The following is a 16,112-nucleotide window of genomic DNA, read 5'->3' as shown; positions in this document are numbered from 1 at the left end:
TTGTGCTACTTTAGGAGTATCAATATAAATCCTATGAATTATGTTGTTTCTCGAGCATAAATTAATATATTATCATAAATATAATATTTGATCTTATATCAATATTCTTGACAAGTTTTAGATTTTACATCAACATTCATCAAGAATATTCATCAAGAACATTGACAGTTATGTTACGAAGCTAAAATAATGTTGAGCTAAATTAAAAGCTGTGCTCTATTAGATAACAACAAAAATAAAAATATTTGTGTTGATAACGTGTTATAAAATTGATAAGAAATGATAGTAGAGAAGAGAGAAAATCGAGTTCAGAGAATGACTCCGAAATATTTTTCATAGCTAAGAACCCCCTATTTGTACGACACAATAGTATGATACAAATATGTAGACATAAATATTAAAATATTTATCTTAATAAAAAAAATTATGTACATAATAATCTATATTTACAATCACATCATCGAAAAAAACTATAATATTTTTATAATCATAATCTCAAAATTGAACGTATCATTATTCATTTTGTACTATCCCGCGTTTATCTAATTACTTTAATAATCATAATACAGTCCACTTAACCATTATCAACAAGATATTACTCAGAAATTTCAGTTAAAATTATTTCACCAAACAGATGACCTGTTTTTTTCAGGTTTTTTAATTAAAGAATAAAAATTAAATAGATTTACCAAAATATGAAATATTTTTTAAACACAAAAAACTGATCAATTTTATGAGACGACTATTTTATTTGAATCATCTATAAAAATATTATTTTTTTATTATAAATATAGATATTGTCGATCTATTTTTTTTAATGGGTTTCATACCTTGGCTTCAAACCCCGTCTCATTTCTTTTTAATTCAAACCACTGCCTCTTAGTTGTAAAAACTCTTTTTCTTTTTTCTTTTCAAGATTTTGGTTAATTTGGATGCTAACCAAAATAATTGAATTTAATTTTTGAAAATTAAATCGATTCTACCTGCAACTTATAAACCTAAGCTTCAATGTTATTGTTAATTTATAATCTTAAAAATCTTAACATTATCACTATTATTATTATTAATTTTTTCATATGATTTATTATTAGTTTTTTACAATTAAATAATGAAAAAAATAATATTTATCAAAATATAAGAATTTTTTATATATATATATAATAAATCAAAGAGGCCGGGTTAAACAATTAAATGCAGAAACCCCGGCCCTGTTTTTTACAAAAACAATTTTAAAAAATAATTAATATTTTTGTAAATATTCAATTAAACTTAAAATGCCCCTCTCTCTCATCTCGCTATTGCACCTGGCGTTTCCCCGCATGTTCCTTATTTTCCTTCGTCAAATCATTCTGCCGCACAACAAGGATAAATTATTTTCTTGGAATCTTGTTTCCAGTTTTCACAGCACACAAAACCCTGCAGGATTTTTTTGCCCAGTTACTGAATTAGTTCTAGTTTTTCGGATCGATACACTGCATATAGTTCTCATTGATATTTATACACATGAAACGTGGATACGATGAATCTTCGTCGTCGGGTCTTCTTGGACCTCCTCAATTTAAATTTAAATACAACCCCGAAGGTATTTCGTTTTTTTGGTTATTTGTTTCGAATTAGATTGAAGGATTGAGCACCGTCCAAAAGCTCCTAAAAAATTAGTGATTGTGTAATCTTTTTGGGTTGTGCTCAATTCGTTTGGTTTTCTTTTTATTCGAGACTCACCCAAAGTTCATCTTTTCTTTCAAGAAAAAAGGTAATTACGTAAAATTTATGGTGTTCTCTTAATTTGATTTTAATTGGATTCCTGGTTATAAGAAAGTTCGGAACGTTTTCAAATTTTTGGCTGCTGATAATAGTAAATTGAGCTTGGGGTAGTGAGAATAATTGATAAATTTTCTGGCATGTTATTTATTTTTTGGGTTAGTGTTGGCTATCCAATATAAAAAAAATTAAGCTCAACAGATGCTGGAGTTAAGCTGAGGGTTTATTTTTATTTGTTTTTGCATCATTCTTTTTCTTTTGGGCATAGGAATTAGAAGCATATTTGGTCAGCATTTCATTTTACATTTGTTGTTTAGGGGATACAGAATTTTTAGAGGATGAAAGCACTAAGATATTTGCGAGGAAAGTTGCTGATCATTACAGTGCAAGATCGAATCAGACATTAGAAGAACGTGAAGCGAGCCCTATTATCCACTTGAAGAAACTAAACAACTGGGTATTTGTTGATCTCGAATTGTCCTCTTCATTTGTGGTCGTTGATATGTTTTACCGTTTTTTAAGTTATCGCATGAATTGATTCAGAGCTAATGTAGCAACTCTAATCAAGTTATCTGTTTTTGTAATCCAATGCAAAGCTTGAAACAAGAGAGCTAGTGTTGTTCCTCTTCTCATCGCCCGTTTTATTCAACAGATAAAGAGTGTCTTGGTTCAGCTATACACAAAAAAGGGGGATGCGGTTCTTGATTTGGCGTGTGGAAAGGTAGTGAATTAGCTGAATATTATGAGATTATTTGAATTATGCGTACTTACGTTTTCCTCCTGATATTTTCTTGTCTTATATTTTTACCAGGGTGGTGACCTTATCAAATGGGACAAGGCAAATATTGGTTATTATGTTGGTATTGATATTGCTGATGGTTCGGTATGTTTTTCTATTATTTAATTTGGTGTTTTAACTATTTTGGGAATGTTTTCTTTTAATATTAAGGTATGATATCTACCCTTTTATTTTTATATTCTTGGTTAAATTTCTGTAGTTTCTTGGTAGATTCATAGGTTAACAAAAGTGATGTCAATATTGCTAAATATTCATCGATTATCATCTATTTGATGTCATGATCCCTGCTTTGATAACAGATAGAAGATTGCCGCACACGATATAATGGTGATGCAGACCATCACCAGCGCCGCAAGAAGTTCTCCTTTCCTGCCAGGCTCTTATGTGGAGACTGCTACGAGGTAGATAGCGAGTAGCTGATTTAAGAGTTGATTTTCACATATAGATGCTACTAAACACATATGTAATTGATTACCATACTTGTTGATAGCAGCAAGCATGGCTGCATGTGTGACGTACGATTTAAATGTAGCGCGTGGGCTATTTTATAGTTTAAAATATTGGGGTCATACCGTTATTATGAGCAATAATTTTTTGGTTCGTGGGCAAGCGCTCGCTCTGCAATATGTAATATCTTGAATTTTAAGTGGACCATTTCTTAATATCTGTACACATTAGATCAAAATTATATTGTTAATAAGTCGATAGCTTATGGCCAAGGACAATGTCAACATAGCTGAGGTTACTAGATTTGCAATTAAGCTATGCATGTTATCGTTTCGAGTGATCCATCTCTTTATATTGTAGGTTCGACTGGATAAGGTTTTGGCAGATGATGCTCCTTTTGATATCTGCAGCTGCCAGGTGAGGAAGTTACTTCCTATGCCCCTGTTATTAAATAATTTTATTCAAGCCAACTTCCTATCTCCGCTCCCACATATTTTCCTGTAAGAAAATAATTAAGTGTTTCTTAAACTGTGAGCTTGAATATTACCTCCATTTAAACGAAAGGATCTGAAAACCTTGATAACTTTCCTCTTTTACAAATGATAATTGTAAATTATAATATTAAATGTGTTTATGTGAATTTAAAGTGTCAAGAGTTGAAATAGTGCAGTTTGCTTTGCATTACTCGTGGTCTACTGAGGCACGTGCGCGGCGAGCCTTGGCTAATGTAACAGCTTTACTTCGACCTGGGGGCATCTTCATCGGAACAATGCCAGATGCAAATGTTATCATAAAAAAGCTCAGAGAAGGTTTGATTTGTGCAAAGTTGTTTTTTTTTGCGTGCACCTAACTTGCAAGCAAATATCTCATAAATATTTGATCTTATTGTCGATGTGTGTTCAAGTTATTACAGAACTTAAATGTGTTACCCTATATTTTAAATTCTCACTTGGTGTGATTTAAATGACCATGGTGAGCAAGTTTGAAGTGGACATTTTGTTAACAGACCTTTCAACATTCTATGCAGCTGATGGACTGGCTTTTGGTAATAGCGTGTACTGGATACGTTTTGACGAAGAATTCGAAAATAAGGTGAATTTATCAGAAAAATACAATCGAAACACCATGTTGATTATTGATTGGTTTTTCCATTTTTGCTTGTTCTAGAAATTTAAATCTTCAAGTCCCTTCGGAATCAAGTACAAGTTCCACCTAGAGGTATTTTAATCTTTGCCACGATTTTATTGATAACTTTTTAAGTACTCTAATTGTGAAGCAGAATCTAGTCCTTTCATCATTATAATAGGCTGAATTCTTTCGCAGGATGCCGTTGATTGTCCCGAATGGATTGTCCCTTTTGATCTGTTCAAATCATTGGCCGAAGAGGTCTTAATTTTTTTTCTAATGGATTAGTCTGTCGAATTACGTGTTGGTATTTCTTTTCAGCTCCAAAAAAATCTTCTTTTTACGCCTTTAAAACATATTTTAAATCCTGCAGTATGGATTCGAGTTGGTTTTTGTCAAAAACTCACACGCATTTGTGGATGAATACTTGAAGACACCCGAATATATTGAGCTCATGCGAAGACTCGGTGCTCTGGGTGACGGGAAAGAAGACCAAAGTGAGTTCTAATTTTACATTTACAACTAACATCCAAACATACCATTTACTTTCCCGCCGGAAACAATATACTTTTAATCTTGGCTACAGGTACGTTATCACAGGATGAATGGGAGGTGGCCTACTTATATTCCGCCTTTGTCTTGAAAAAGGTGAACAAAATTATACTCATAAATCAATAGTAGATGTAAAACTGTAATTATCTACCATTACGTTGCCTGTCTTTCTTTCAGCGAGGGGAGCCAGAACAAACCCGAACGAGTAGTCGCAGACGGGACAAAGGTAAAATGCATCTGTTGAAGCAGGATATTATGCACATCAGCGATGAGGTTTAATTCTATGATTATTCTTTTTAAAGATTCACTTGCCATAATCTCAGTGGAATAAAACATGGAGGATTTCTTCGTCTTAGAAAAGGCTAATGAAGCCTGCAAACTATAATTTATACTCAATTTAAATTTGTGATTAAATGTTTCCAAATCAGTTTTGTAGAAATTGGAATAAGCTGCCTCTTTTTTCTGCAGCTTATTACCATTCAGTCCGTCTATCAAATGTGCCAAATATGATGGTGGTTAAAAGATTTGAGCTTTGATATTTCGGATTATCTTTTTTATTTTTTTGGGCTTTTGATAATAATGCTTGAGCATTGATAAATCACGACTGTAAAAAGTAATGAAATTATGAAATGTCGATTTGTGTTTATCTCTTGCAACATGAGTTCGAGATCTAATCGTTACAAACGAAGGACGTATGGTTTAGAAACATGTCGTGATCGTTCAAATGATCAAATCTTGACCTGATCATTACACAAAGTAAAGAGAGAATATTAAAACATAATGTAAGATGTTCATTAAATCTATTTGGTGTTAAATATGTTTAACTAAAAAATTATCATTAACTGAAACCCTCATCGTATGTATCATGGCTCCCACCCACAGTTGTGAGCCTACCAACACCGCAAAAGTTGAAAAACGTAATGAACAAACACTAACAAAACATGAAAGTTGTATTTGGATCGATGAATTTTAAATCTTTTGATTTCAAATGTATTTTTGTTGTTTAGAGACGTAATATCATAAACTTCGAAACATTTCTTACATTTTTATATAATATTTTATGGTAATTAAAAAGAATTTCAAGTTCATTAAATAATCAAGTTATATTATTAGTGTGTAAATGAGTAAGGTGTGTGATAAGGCCAAATCTTATAGAATTTTAGGGATTTAATTTTCGTGTTTATATCGTGCTTATTTGATTTAATTTGATATTATTTATAGATTTTAACAAAAGAGGAAACAATCCTAGTTTTGAATATTAGATGATTGTACAAGACTCCAAAGACAACAAAATATCAAAAGAAAATAAATAAAATATTATTATATTTTATTAACGTGAGAATCTAACATTTTTGGAAGAAAATATGGACAAATCTTGATAAAGATGAAGTCTCACCTTGTAAAACTAAAAATCTCTACAATCTTATCTATAATTTGAACTTAACATGATCTTCAAATATTTTTGGGCATCAGTTTCATTAAGTTGATATAAAAGGAGAGAACATTATAGAAGTGAAGAAGAGAACACTAAACGTGAACAATGAAAGGGAGGAGAGATAACAAATAGACAAGTTTCTCTCAATAACTTGGAGGAAGAAGGAATTAAGAATTTAAGAGATATGAGGAAGACAACTTTAAAGAAGGAATTGCGATAACTACGTTGAGATTTTCTTATTCCTTCATAGATTTTATTCTTATGAATTCAAACATTGTGTATTTCTTTGTTTTGATTGTACACAATCATTTTTTTTAGACTAATATCACAATAAGTCCAAACAATACTTTGTTTGATATTTAGTTTATTTTCAATATATTATTTTTCTTGATTTGAATTATTGATCGATGTTGACTTAATATTTCTTGTTAATAGTCTGATCGCCTATTTACTTGTTTGTTGATAATCACGCATCGGGACACGATTGGTTAAATATAGCAACAAAAACGTTATCAATACATGGTTAAACTGACTAGAAATAGTATTCGATTTCAGTATGCGGTTTAGGTGAAAACTGAAATTTCATAAATATTTAATGACATTCAGATCTAATTAAATTCAATTAGAAATAATTAGACTGTTATATTTAAAAATGTTTATTAACTCGAAGAATCATTTAACAAATAAATTGAGCATTTCATCGTGATTATCAAAAATTAAATAATGTTGACAGATGGTCAATAATTAAATAATGTTGACATGTGTCAACATAGTAGAGCTCGGTACCGTTGTATGTTTTAATTTCTTATTTGAAGTTAAATCCCTCTTTGATATTTGAATTCATCGTTTTTAATTGTCATTATTTTATTTAATAGTTTAGATTATTAATCCATATATCATATTTTATTTATTTTGTCTGGCTTAAGTTAAAATGATAAAAATTCTAGTAATTAAATATTAGTCTCTGTGAGATCGATACTTGGACTCATTATACATTTTATTATAACTTGACACAATCTACTTATTAGATTTATTTCTAATCGAAATCCTCGGTCAATGTGAATTTAAATTGTAATCTTTTTTTTCTTTCTAAACATTGGAATTTATAAATTTCAAATTTATATTTTGGAATCATTTCAAATCTGTCAATCCTGTGGACATATTTTGTAATTGTATGTATGTTTTTAGTTGCGAAATCCTCCAAAGGACAAAAAAATAATCCAAGGAGGCAACGGACGAAGGAGGGAGACCAATGAGCCGTAAATGCCGCTGTCATAGGCCACGTGCGGGACCCATCTACATAAAATCACAATCATTTTAATTAATTTATTATGTACATCTTATTTAATTATAGGACCTTCCTAATAATATTCAACAAAAGAATCCAATGCCTGCAAATGAATCCAACCCAACCCGTGAACATTGGGACCCCCCTTTTTTAGCTTATTTCTTTTCAAGTAAAACTCATCCCATTTCTATAGCATATTTGAATCCAAATCCATTCACCTCATAAATAATTTTAGTTTTTTTGTTATCATTATATTTTAAATAATTTAATTTGAATTTATTAAAACCCACTTATTTGAACTTCAATGATTATTGAGTTGGGTTTTTTTTTTAAACATTTTATTATTATTAAGAAAAAACTCAAAAGTTTCTTTTCTTTTCCTTGATTGCAAAATATAATAGCTAAAAAAAATTATGAGTTATTATTTTATCTATATTTCATTATTTTATTAGACATGTGTTGCATATATGCAGAGAGGAAAATGTTTTTCTGTCTTAAATTGAACCTCTTGAAAAATATAAAAGTGAGATTGTAATTTGAAATCGCACACACCAAAAACAAATTCAATTAGTTTGAATATGATCGTCACAAAATACATACTAAAGAAGAAAAATGTGACCAATAATCTTGGCTTCGTCCAAATCTTATCTAAAAAAATTTAAGCCAAACGGAACAAAATCCAGAAGATTATAATTTTCTCATTTAATCAGGAGATCTGATTCCGAAATTTTTACACTACAATGTAACATGCAGGTTTATATAATATATATTAACATATACAAACATTACAAAAATAGTAGCCACCCGTTTCTTAAGAGCTTCATCTTTCAGCTGCAGATAGATCCTCTCTCTTCTCCGACCATCTTCTTCAGTCCGTCGTCTGCGTTACATAAGCCAAGAAAAAGATTCAGTACTGTTTTTATCATCCTTGTCGTTTATTATTTAAAGCGATCGATAATCCACCGTAATTAATGAGAATAATTTCGGGTTTTTCTTTAAATGGAAGAATAATTACTAATTTCTGGAATTCAAAAGAACGGATTACCATTAGCATTTCTATGAAAGTTGACACAATGGCTAATATTTGAAACAGCAATTTCTGCAACTAAGCAACGGCATCCCCGATTAAACAAAAAGTTTAACTTTACTGCTTAAAACATAAACAAAATAAAGGGAAAGAACCCACCATCTGTGCTGCAATCGGGTGGATCTTCGAAGAGTGATAAAGAAAGTTGTTTGTGCGCAAGCCCGATGTCGAAAAGTATAAGCCCGGAGTTGGGATCATCGACGATGATGTCTTTGACCGGAAGCCATAGAAAGAGCTCTTCCTGAGAGAAACCCTGAACGCCGGTGAGGCTACCGTAGGTGAGGTTAGCTCGCACCTCGCTCTCGTAGAATGCCATGGTGTCGAACTTGGTCAGGCACGGGCCGTCAAGAAACACTTCGAGGAGGCCGGATCCCGAGAAAGTGTAGGACTTGATTTGCTTGGGTATGAGGCCGGCCGGCAGTCCCATGGACTTGAGGAGTTCGTGTATGGATGAGGAGTGGCAGAGTGGGAGAGCGAGGAAGATGATGAAGAAGAAGAAGAAGAAGAGATAAAGGGGGAGAGTATGGGTGGACGCCATGGATGAATAATAAAGTAATAATACTGCGAAAAAGATAAGGAAAGAGAACAATCGAGGGGTTTAAGGAGTGGTTTAGTAAGGGAGTTTGGAAAGTAGCAAGCTTGTTTAAAAAAGGAAGTTTATGCTGCTTGTTATTATACTAAATTACCCCTCAATCCCTAAATTATTATGTGATCAATATAAATATATTAAAAAAAATAATTAAAATAATCTACATCTACATAGTTATGGTGATCATGGGACTCATAGTCTATCTTTAGGATATCATCGAAAATTTATATTAAAAAAAGCTATCGGGGAGTGATATATTTGATTTTGTGTAGAATATGCAAGAGTTGCTTTGGGATCTCCTCAGTTGGTGGGGACCAAAACAATGAATTAATTGTAGGGGCCCGGATTGTTGTGCGACGCGACAATGATACCTGTCGGAACATATTAACAAAGAAATTACGTTTTAATGGTCAGACTAATATGAGGGATCAGTAGATATTTATGGGATTTTATTTGCTTATTTACATGCATGGTTTAAATACAATGTTTGGTTCAAATTGGATAAAAGAGAAATGATAGCGCCTTTGTTTATCCTATTTAAAGTCACAACCAAACATGACTAATTTTGTTAGGCATATTAAGTAGGTCCGAAAGTGAAACCAACGACTTCCCCTTTGCGTTGCACCACGGTAAAATCATTAAAATTACATAAAATGAACAAATAAAAATTAAAATAATTAGAACCCTGTCATTACTGTAAAAGCTGAAATTACATAAAATTTATGTAAATAAATATATGTAATTTTGAGAAGCATTTAATTTTCTCTATTTGACGACAAGCCAATTTGCCCATGATGACCACAACAATCCTTTCCAAGAGTCATATATCCTTAGCACCAAGACACCTGACCCTTCCTGCAAGGGCAGAAAGATCATATTCCATGTGTGCCCCTCGTAAATTCAGACAATTACAAAAGCTTCTGGTACGTGGAGGTGAAAAGGACACACCAATTTCCGACAAGGGTAATTCGGTCATAAGACTCACATTGTAACGTCCGGTACCGTACCCCGAAAGTCAAATGTAATCATTTACTAATTATATTATTATAATATCAGGAATTTGAATTATGATTTATTCCAAAAATAAAAGGCGTCAATTTGGGGTGTCATTTTCCGTTACGCCATCGGTTGAAGCATGCAGTAGCGGACACTTCGATTCGTGACCTGTTTTCGGTGATATTTACAAAATGGATAATTTTAAAAGCTACCTCACTATATTTATTTTTGTGAGATTTTGCATTTAATATATATTGAAATTTTGACAAATTGAATTTTTATAATATAAGATTTGACGTACAAATATGAACGTAAATGTAGAATAACTTTTACAAAATGAGGCCTACTGGAACCGTTTAATTTTCTCTTCCGGTTTCAGATTTTTGTGTTCCAACTTTTTCCAGGTTACGATGCTTGGAATCACTTTAAGTTAAGAACCGGTTGCTTGTTCATAACATGGTCCAACGTTTTGTTTCGATAGGCCAAATAATTATGTTGGGTATAATATTTAAACTCATAAACTTATGTGTTAGCGAATCAATTTTACGAAACATGTCTCATATCCGATTCAATATATAAAGAATATTATATTTTATACCAAAAATACTCTTTTTTAATTTAAGCATGATGTCAGGTCGACCCGTCTCATAGATATAGATTCTTGAGATTGTCTCACATAAGACCTACACATATTTAAAATAATTTTATTATGATGCTATAAATTTAAAATTTGAAAAACTAATATAATACTATGTGGCCGTAACAATTAAATAAAAATAAATATTAGAATTCGTAGAAAAAAGTAGAGAAAAATAATTATCATGTAATTTATGCTTTCCGTAGTTCACTTGAAAAAGATTTGAAAAGATAAAAAGAAAGAAAAGAAACTCACTCATCTCTTTGAGGTTTAAGTACTCGACATGGGGTTGAAAGATATAAGAAAATGCTAATATTATCTGAGGTGAGATTGTATAGTATGTTTGCGATTTGCATCTTCTTCAGGGAGTCAATTTAAATAATAATAATTATTATAATTTGATTTGTTTATTTTATTTTTTGAAAATGATATATTTGTTTATTCAACGAGTAAATAGTACAATGTTCCAAAGCTGGACGGCAATCATTGAAAATGGTCAGATGGGTATGAAAAAGACCGTCACCATTTAATTAAATTACCATAATTGTCTATCCCGCTAGCATATAGATATGTGTTTATTACAAAAGCCATGGGGTCTCTCTCACACATATTAATGCTAAAGTGGGGAAACATGATTTTATAAATTAGTGCATGAAATTATGATTTTTCCCACGAATTGTTGGCAAAGTTATGCAAGACATTAAATAGATGGCCTAACATAATATTTATTTGAGTGAAGATCACAGGGCCTTCCTTACACGCTGTTGTTGTAAGAACCTTAAAACATCTCCCATGTTGATGAATTAAATGGATCAGTTAGTTTTGAAGAAGTTGATCATCAGTCAAATATCAATGTACCCAACTAACATGTTTGTTTGTAGCAGAGCAGCAGCCGACACAGCACATGCTTCCTTTAATGGTGAAATTAAATGTTTGTTGTGTATGGAATTGAAGAAGATGATTATTTATTTGCTTGCATGGATGCTAAGGATCGGATTCAATCAACAACAGATCTAAACTAAGCAGCTAACGGGCTTATAATACTGGACGAGGCCCAATTATTAATAATAAGGAAGCTTTAGCCCAAACATCATGTGCTCGTGATATAGCTAAATGGTCAATACTACCTGATATATTAAAGGATTGGAAGAAGCGCAGCAACACAAATTCACTGTTTTCCTGGGCAGTTGAAGGGTAAAATTTAATTGTGCTTGACTTGTCTTTTATTTATTTATTGCAATTTCGATTCATCTTACAGGAGCCTTTATAGGTATTAATTTCTTTCTTTTTGATCCTATGACGTTGATCATGATATTCTTTCTGATGCCTAAAACATATTGATTGTGGTGCTGTTAGTATCTGTTATTCTTGATCTTATCGGGATTTAGTAATTCAATTTCAATGATGTAAGAAGGGAAGCGATCGATTTTTTTTTTTTGCTTGCAAAGTTTTTATTTTTGGTTCTTCTGTGGAATACAAGGGGAGTCTGACTTACAATTTTTTCATCTCATACTAATTTCCTTGAGAAGAAAGGACCCTGCTCATTTCCTGAACAGAAGTTCAAGATTTTGTAGTCATATGAACACCCAAGGGTCCCAGTGTTTGTATTCATAACCTCCAATGTCTATTGGCTATCTTATAAAATATGGTTTCACATAGTTGGGTATACATGTCCACTCACAACTTATACACGTTTATCTTGATTCACAACTTGGAATCTGCAAGTTTAGTTTTAAAAATTTCTTAGAATTATGTATCTTATTTTTTTCCCTTAGCAGTTATCAGACTTATTTTAGACAAATGATTCCTCTTTGTATCCGTTCCTCTTGATCTTTAGTTACCAGAATCTCTCTTGTTATTTCTAGACAATCTTACTATTAGGTTCTCCAATTCGTGGAGGGCTGCTGTCTGTTCTTGTTTTGCGAGGACTTGATAAATTTTCAAGTATCAGGGAAAATCTGGTATTTTTAATTTTTTTGATTCGCGGATAGCTGCTTGCGATTTAGAAGGATTGGCAAAAAAATTGACGAGCTTGTAGATATCATTCTACAGGTAATATTCATCGCTTCTAAACTCGAGAGGTCAACTCTTCTATAGAGAAATGGCATCTGATACAGGTATCTCCCACACACTTTTGTTTCCTCGATGTATGCTGAAGTCAATGCTGCAACAATGCTTGTCACAAAACCATGTAGTAATATGATATGTTAACAATATTTGGAATACGAGATCTAGTTTGTTTGATCATACCAGTATATGCAATTTCTCTACTAATGTCATGGAATCCTTTTATCTCATGACCAATGTACTACCTTTTGGCAGGAGTAGCTATTGTGATCATGGGAGTCAGTGGTGTCGGAAAATCGTAAGTTTAAAGTTCATCTATTGATTCCATGTTTCTCATCTTTTCTATATGTCAGATTTCAAATGATTTTTTGGGATAAAATGATTACCTTGTGTCTTTATACACCCGCATTATACTACTCTTAACTAATACACCATATCTTGAATAACAAGGTGTTGAGACACCTATTCCTGCCTTAGCTACAAACATAACTTTACTTGTTAATGACCTTAATTCATTTTCAGCTGTTGCTTTTCCTTCATTTTGTTTAATTTTGACTGCACCCATTCACTTGTCGTCATTGACCTTGAGTTTTACAACTTGGGAAAATTACCGAGTCGTCAACATGGATAATGATCATTGAACTATATCGAGTTTGTGACTTCAAGAATGCAAGGTTCAATATGCTCTTGCCTAAGTAAGGCATTTGCATAGTATTAAGACACGGTAGCTTAACTCTCATCCTAATAGATGGCTGGATGAGTAAATCAATTTTGCATTACCAACCAGTTAAAAATTTGATTGAGTTCAATATCCTTATTTCCACCAATGTTTTGTTACTTATTACAATGCTGCCGGTGTATTATGTCATCTCTTCTGCAGAACAATTGGTGAGATGCTGGCAAAATCTCTAAATGGCTGCTTTATTGACGCCGATGATTATCATCCTCAGTCCAACAAAGGTAGATTCACTTCTGCATTTTGCCTGAAGATTCTGCGGTTTTCTATTGTATAAAAAATAAGCCAATCTGTTTAACAAAGCAGATAAGATGAAAAATGGGATCCCTTTGACAGATGACGACCGAATCCCTTGGATCGAAACTCTTCGTGATGCCTTAATAGCACGTTCGGTAAATGGTGGAACTGTAATTCTTGGATGCTCTGCTTTAAAGGAGTCATACAGAGAAATTCTTAGACACGCAGATGCAAGATATGTACGAGGTTCTTACATGTGCAGCGTAAAATTTGTTTTGTTAGAAGTTGGGGCTGGGATTCTTGGTGCTCGACTCGAGAAAAGAGCAGCAGAGGGGCAGCACTTCATGCCTGCTAAACTCTTGGAATCTCAGTTGGATTTGCTTCAGATTGATGAATCCGAAGGAATCCTCAGAGTTGATGCTTCACAAGATCCCCAGACAACTCTAAAAAACATACAAACTTTAATCGGTTCATAATTTCACCTACATTCAAAATTCGACGAGGTGACAACATATAAAAATTATGCATCTTCATCTTCATCTGTTTTTTTTTTAAAAAAAATTCCTTACATTTATTTTCCGCCACTCATGTCGGATGTGAGCACGAGAAAGTCATGCTGTGGTATCTACTGTATTGAATGGAAGAGCCACCGAAGTCAGAAAAATTTCTGGGCCTAGTGATAGTAATTTCTGGGCCGGTTAAAAAGCAGGCCGCACTTGATGGGCTGTTATACGGCATATAGTTTGTATGTGGAAACATCATCATCTAACAAAAAACCAGTATTTTTTTCCTCACATATATTCCAGTTGTTGGTCAAGTGTTTGTGGTGGCTGTAGCACCGGGCATCATCGTAAAATCTACGCTGTTGCTATACTGTTTACACTCGATTATATTATATCATGAATTAGTACTTCGAAATATGCAATGTGCAAGTGGGTTTCATATAATATAAAATTTAGTTGTAAATTATTTGATCTCAACTGAATACATTCCTGATGATGAAGGGCCAAATACATGACTGCTCAAGTCAAGTGGGCAATAAACAAAAGTTCACCTTTGAATAACATTATTTGCTATGTTATTCTGGTTTTCTGTGTACATATTACAAGTCTTGTCAAACGCCCTATCCACTCGAAATCTCCACCACCCAAAATGAATTAAAAACACATGCCCGACAGGCAAACAAGGTGAGATATTTCCTCACGTGCGGGTGGGGTCAAAGTCAACATTCCTTTCGCCAAGGGTCCACACGTGCTGATACTAAGTGTCTTGTCAGGAGCAGACACGTACGTGTGAGGTGAGTGTGTGCCTCCTCACACGTCCAAATTATATATGGGCCTCCCTTCACCGCTGTTTCACGTGATTATTTTTCCGATTAGACTTGGTCGATATGTTCCTCGCCTCTCTTTTTATTCACTTAATCAAAATAATCACACGTTCCCCAGCCATCTGTAATCTAAAAAAAACTCCATCTTTCGGGTAAAATCAATCCCAGCTGCTGTTTATTACACACATGTTAGATCCAATGTCCCATTTGTTACCATACTGATCAACACTGATCCAAGCCATTTATGTGTTGGAGAGATCGTTTCTTCCCGATGCTTTATATATATATATATGTGTGTGTGTGTGTTTTAAATTTGTAAGATTTAAGATATAGAGGAAAATCATATTTTTTACGAAATTTAATTTCTCCCTTACTTGCCGGATCCTAATTAAGACAAGATACACTTGGTTTGGTACTCTACGTACTTCTTCTTATTTATACAGCCCCAAATTCTACGTTCGTCAGTTTAAATTATTCTACTCTTGAATTTAATTTCTTCGCCAACCCAATTCTCTAAACATAGTAATGGAATTTAGAACATGCTAAAAAAATAATTAAGACGTACGTGATCATGAATTAGTTATTGTTTAAGCAAATCCCATGATTAATTATCCATAAAATTATATTGTCAGCTAGCAGTTTAAGCGAGATGACATTAGCACCGTCGGTTCATGCCAATATTCGCCGTCTCCGTCAGTCACAGTCATTGTCTCCATAAAGTATAACTCACTCTCATTTTCATACTTTAAATTTTTCCACCTCTTCTCTGTTTAGTCCTTTCAGTCGCTTTTGAAGCATTTTCACCATTACTAAATTAATTGATTTCTAATTATTGTGATTTCCATTCTAAGGATAATCAACATAATTTTCATGTGGAAGGTATTTTCCATCTACACGAATTTCAATGATTTTTATCGATTCCGAGCCATTTGAAGGGGTAATACGTCTAGTTTTCAAAAAGATCGTATAAAAATCGACTATACATATACACGCATCAAAAACACTAGTAATACAATNTCTAGGTCATAA

The 16,112-nt window shown here is 32.9% G+C and overlaps 3 protein-coding genes across 11 annotated transcripts; 2 read left to right on the top strand and 1 right to left on the bottom strand.

Annotated features, from left to right (window-relative positions):
• Nucleotides 1-1,279: 1,279 nt before the first annotated feature.
• LOC140988954 (mRNA cap guanine-N(7) methyltransferase 1-like) lies at nt 1,280-5,091 on the top strand. Of its 2 annotated transcripts, none has more exons than XM_073458072.1 (13): nt 1,280-1,582; nt 2,088-2,218; nt 2,414-2,482; nt 2,573-2,644; nt 2,860-2,961; nt 3,368-3,424; nt 3,678-3,816; nt 4,035-4,099; nt 4,175-4,225; nt 4,331-4,393; nt 4,506-4,629; nt 4,719-4,780; nt 4,862-5,091. In XM_073458072.1, the coding sequence occupies exons 1-13, from the start codon at nt 1,504-1,506 to the stop codon at nt 4,961-4,963; spliced, it is 1,116 nt and encodes a 371-aa protein (XP_073314173.1). In that variant the 5' UTR covers nt 1,280-1,503; the 3' UTR covers nt 4,964-5,091. The 2 variants fall into 2 exon arrangements, with proteins under 2 accessions (XP_073314173.1, XP_073314172.1); XM_073458071.1 differs by having other exon boundaries at nt 1,281-1,582; nt 2,079-2,218.
• A 2,986-nt stretch (nt 5,092-8,077) lies between these two features.
• LOC140988111 (uncharacterized) lies at nt 8,078-9,138 on the bottom strand. 2 transcript variants are annotated; one of them, XM_073457044.1, is made up of 3 exons: nt 8,594-9,138; nt 8,453-8,512; nt 8,078-8,287 (listed from the first exon to the last, which is right to left on the bottom strand). In XM_073457044.1, the coding sequence occupies exons 1-3, from the start codon at nt 9,030-9,032 to the stop codon at nt 8,235-8,237; spliced, it is 552 nt and encodes a 183-aa protein (XP_073313145.1). In that variant the 5' UTR covers nt 9,033-9,138; the 3' UTR covers nt 8,078-8,234. The 2 variants fall into 2 exon arrangements, with proteins under 2 accessions (XP_073313145.1, XP_073313146.1); XM_073457045.1 differs by having other exon boundaries at nt 8,453-8,506.
• A 2,685-nt stretch (nt 9,139-11,823) lies between these two features.
• Nucleotides 11,824-14,293, top strand: LOC140987100 (gluconokinase-like). Of its 7 annotated transcripts, XM_073455497.1 has the most exons (6): nt 11,850-11,910; nt 12,598-12,677; nt 12,769-12,833; nt 13,039-13,081; nt 13,664-13,743; nt 13,826-14,293. In XM_073455497.1, exons 3-6 carry the CDS (start codon nt 12,818-12,820, stop codon nt 14,230-14,232), a joined length of 546 nt encoding a protein of 181 aa, XP_073311598.1. In that variant the 5' UTR covers nt 11,850-11,910; nt 12,598-12,677; nt 12,769-12,817; the 3' UTR covers nt 14,233-14,293. The 7 variants fall into 7 exon arrangements, with proteins under 7 accessions (XP_073311597.1, XP_073311598.1, XP_073311595.1 ...); XM_073455496.1 differs by lacking the exon at nt 12,598-12,677 and having other exon boundaries at nt 11,824-11,910; XM_073455494.1 differs by lacking the exon at nt 12,598-12,677 and having other exon boundaries at nt 11,894-11,910; nt 12,755-12,833.
• Nucleotides 14,294-16,112: the final 1,819 nt, after the last annotated feature.

Source organism: Primulina huaijiensis, chromosome 11 (genome assembly GCF_012295235.1).
Source record: "Primulina huaijiensis isolate GDHJ02 chromosome 11, ASM1229523v2, whole genome shotgun sequence".
Taxonomy (NCBI): Eukaryota; Viridiplantae; Streptophyta; class Magnoliopsida; order Lamiales; family Gesneriaceae; genus Primulina; species Primulina huaijiensis.
The sequence above is the reverse complement of the archived record's forward strand: the minus strand, read 5'-3'. Positions and strand labels throughout refer to the sequence as shown.

Coding starts and splice junctions, on each gene's coding strand:
- LOC140988954 (XM_073458071.1), top strand. CDS start 1,504: ATGAAACGTGGATACGATGAATCTTCGTCGTCGGGTCTTCTTGGACCT. Junction 1,583..2,078: donor ATTTAAATACAACCCCGAAG/GTATTTCGTTTT, acceptor TTTGTTGTTTAG/GGGATACAGAATTTTTAGAG. Junction 2,219..2,413: donor TGAAGAAACTAAACAACTGG/GTATTTGTTGAT, acceptor TTTATTCAACAG/ATAAAGAGTGTCTTGGTTCA.
- LOC140988111 (XM_073457044.1), bottom strand. CDS start 9,032: ATGGCGTCCACCCATACTCTCCCCCTTTATCTCTTCTTCTTCTTCTTC. Junction 8,513..8,593: donor ACCCGATTGCAGCACAGATG/GTGGGTTCTTTC, acceptor GCCGTTGCTTAG/TTGCAGAAATTGCTGTTTCA. Junction 8,288..8,452: donor CTTTCATAGAAATGCTAATG/GTAATCCGTTCT, acceptor TATGTAACGCAG/ACGACGGACTGAAGAAGATG.
- LOC140987100 (XM_073455496.1), top strand. Junction 13,082..13,663: donor GTCAGTGGTGTCGGAAAATC/GTAAGTTTAAAG, acceptor TCTCTTCTGCAG/AACAATTGGTGAGATGCTGG. Junction 13,744..13,825: donor TCATCCTCAGTCCAACAAAG/GTAGATTCACTT, acceptor TTAACAAAGCAG/ATAAGATGAAAAATGGGATC.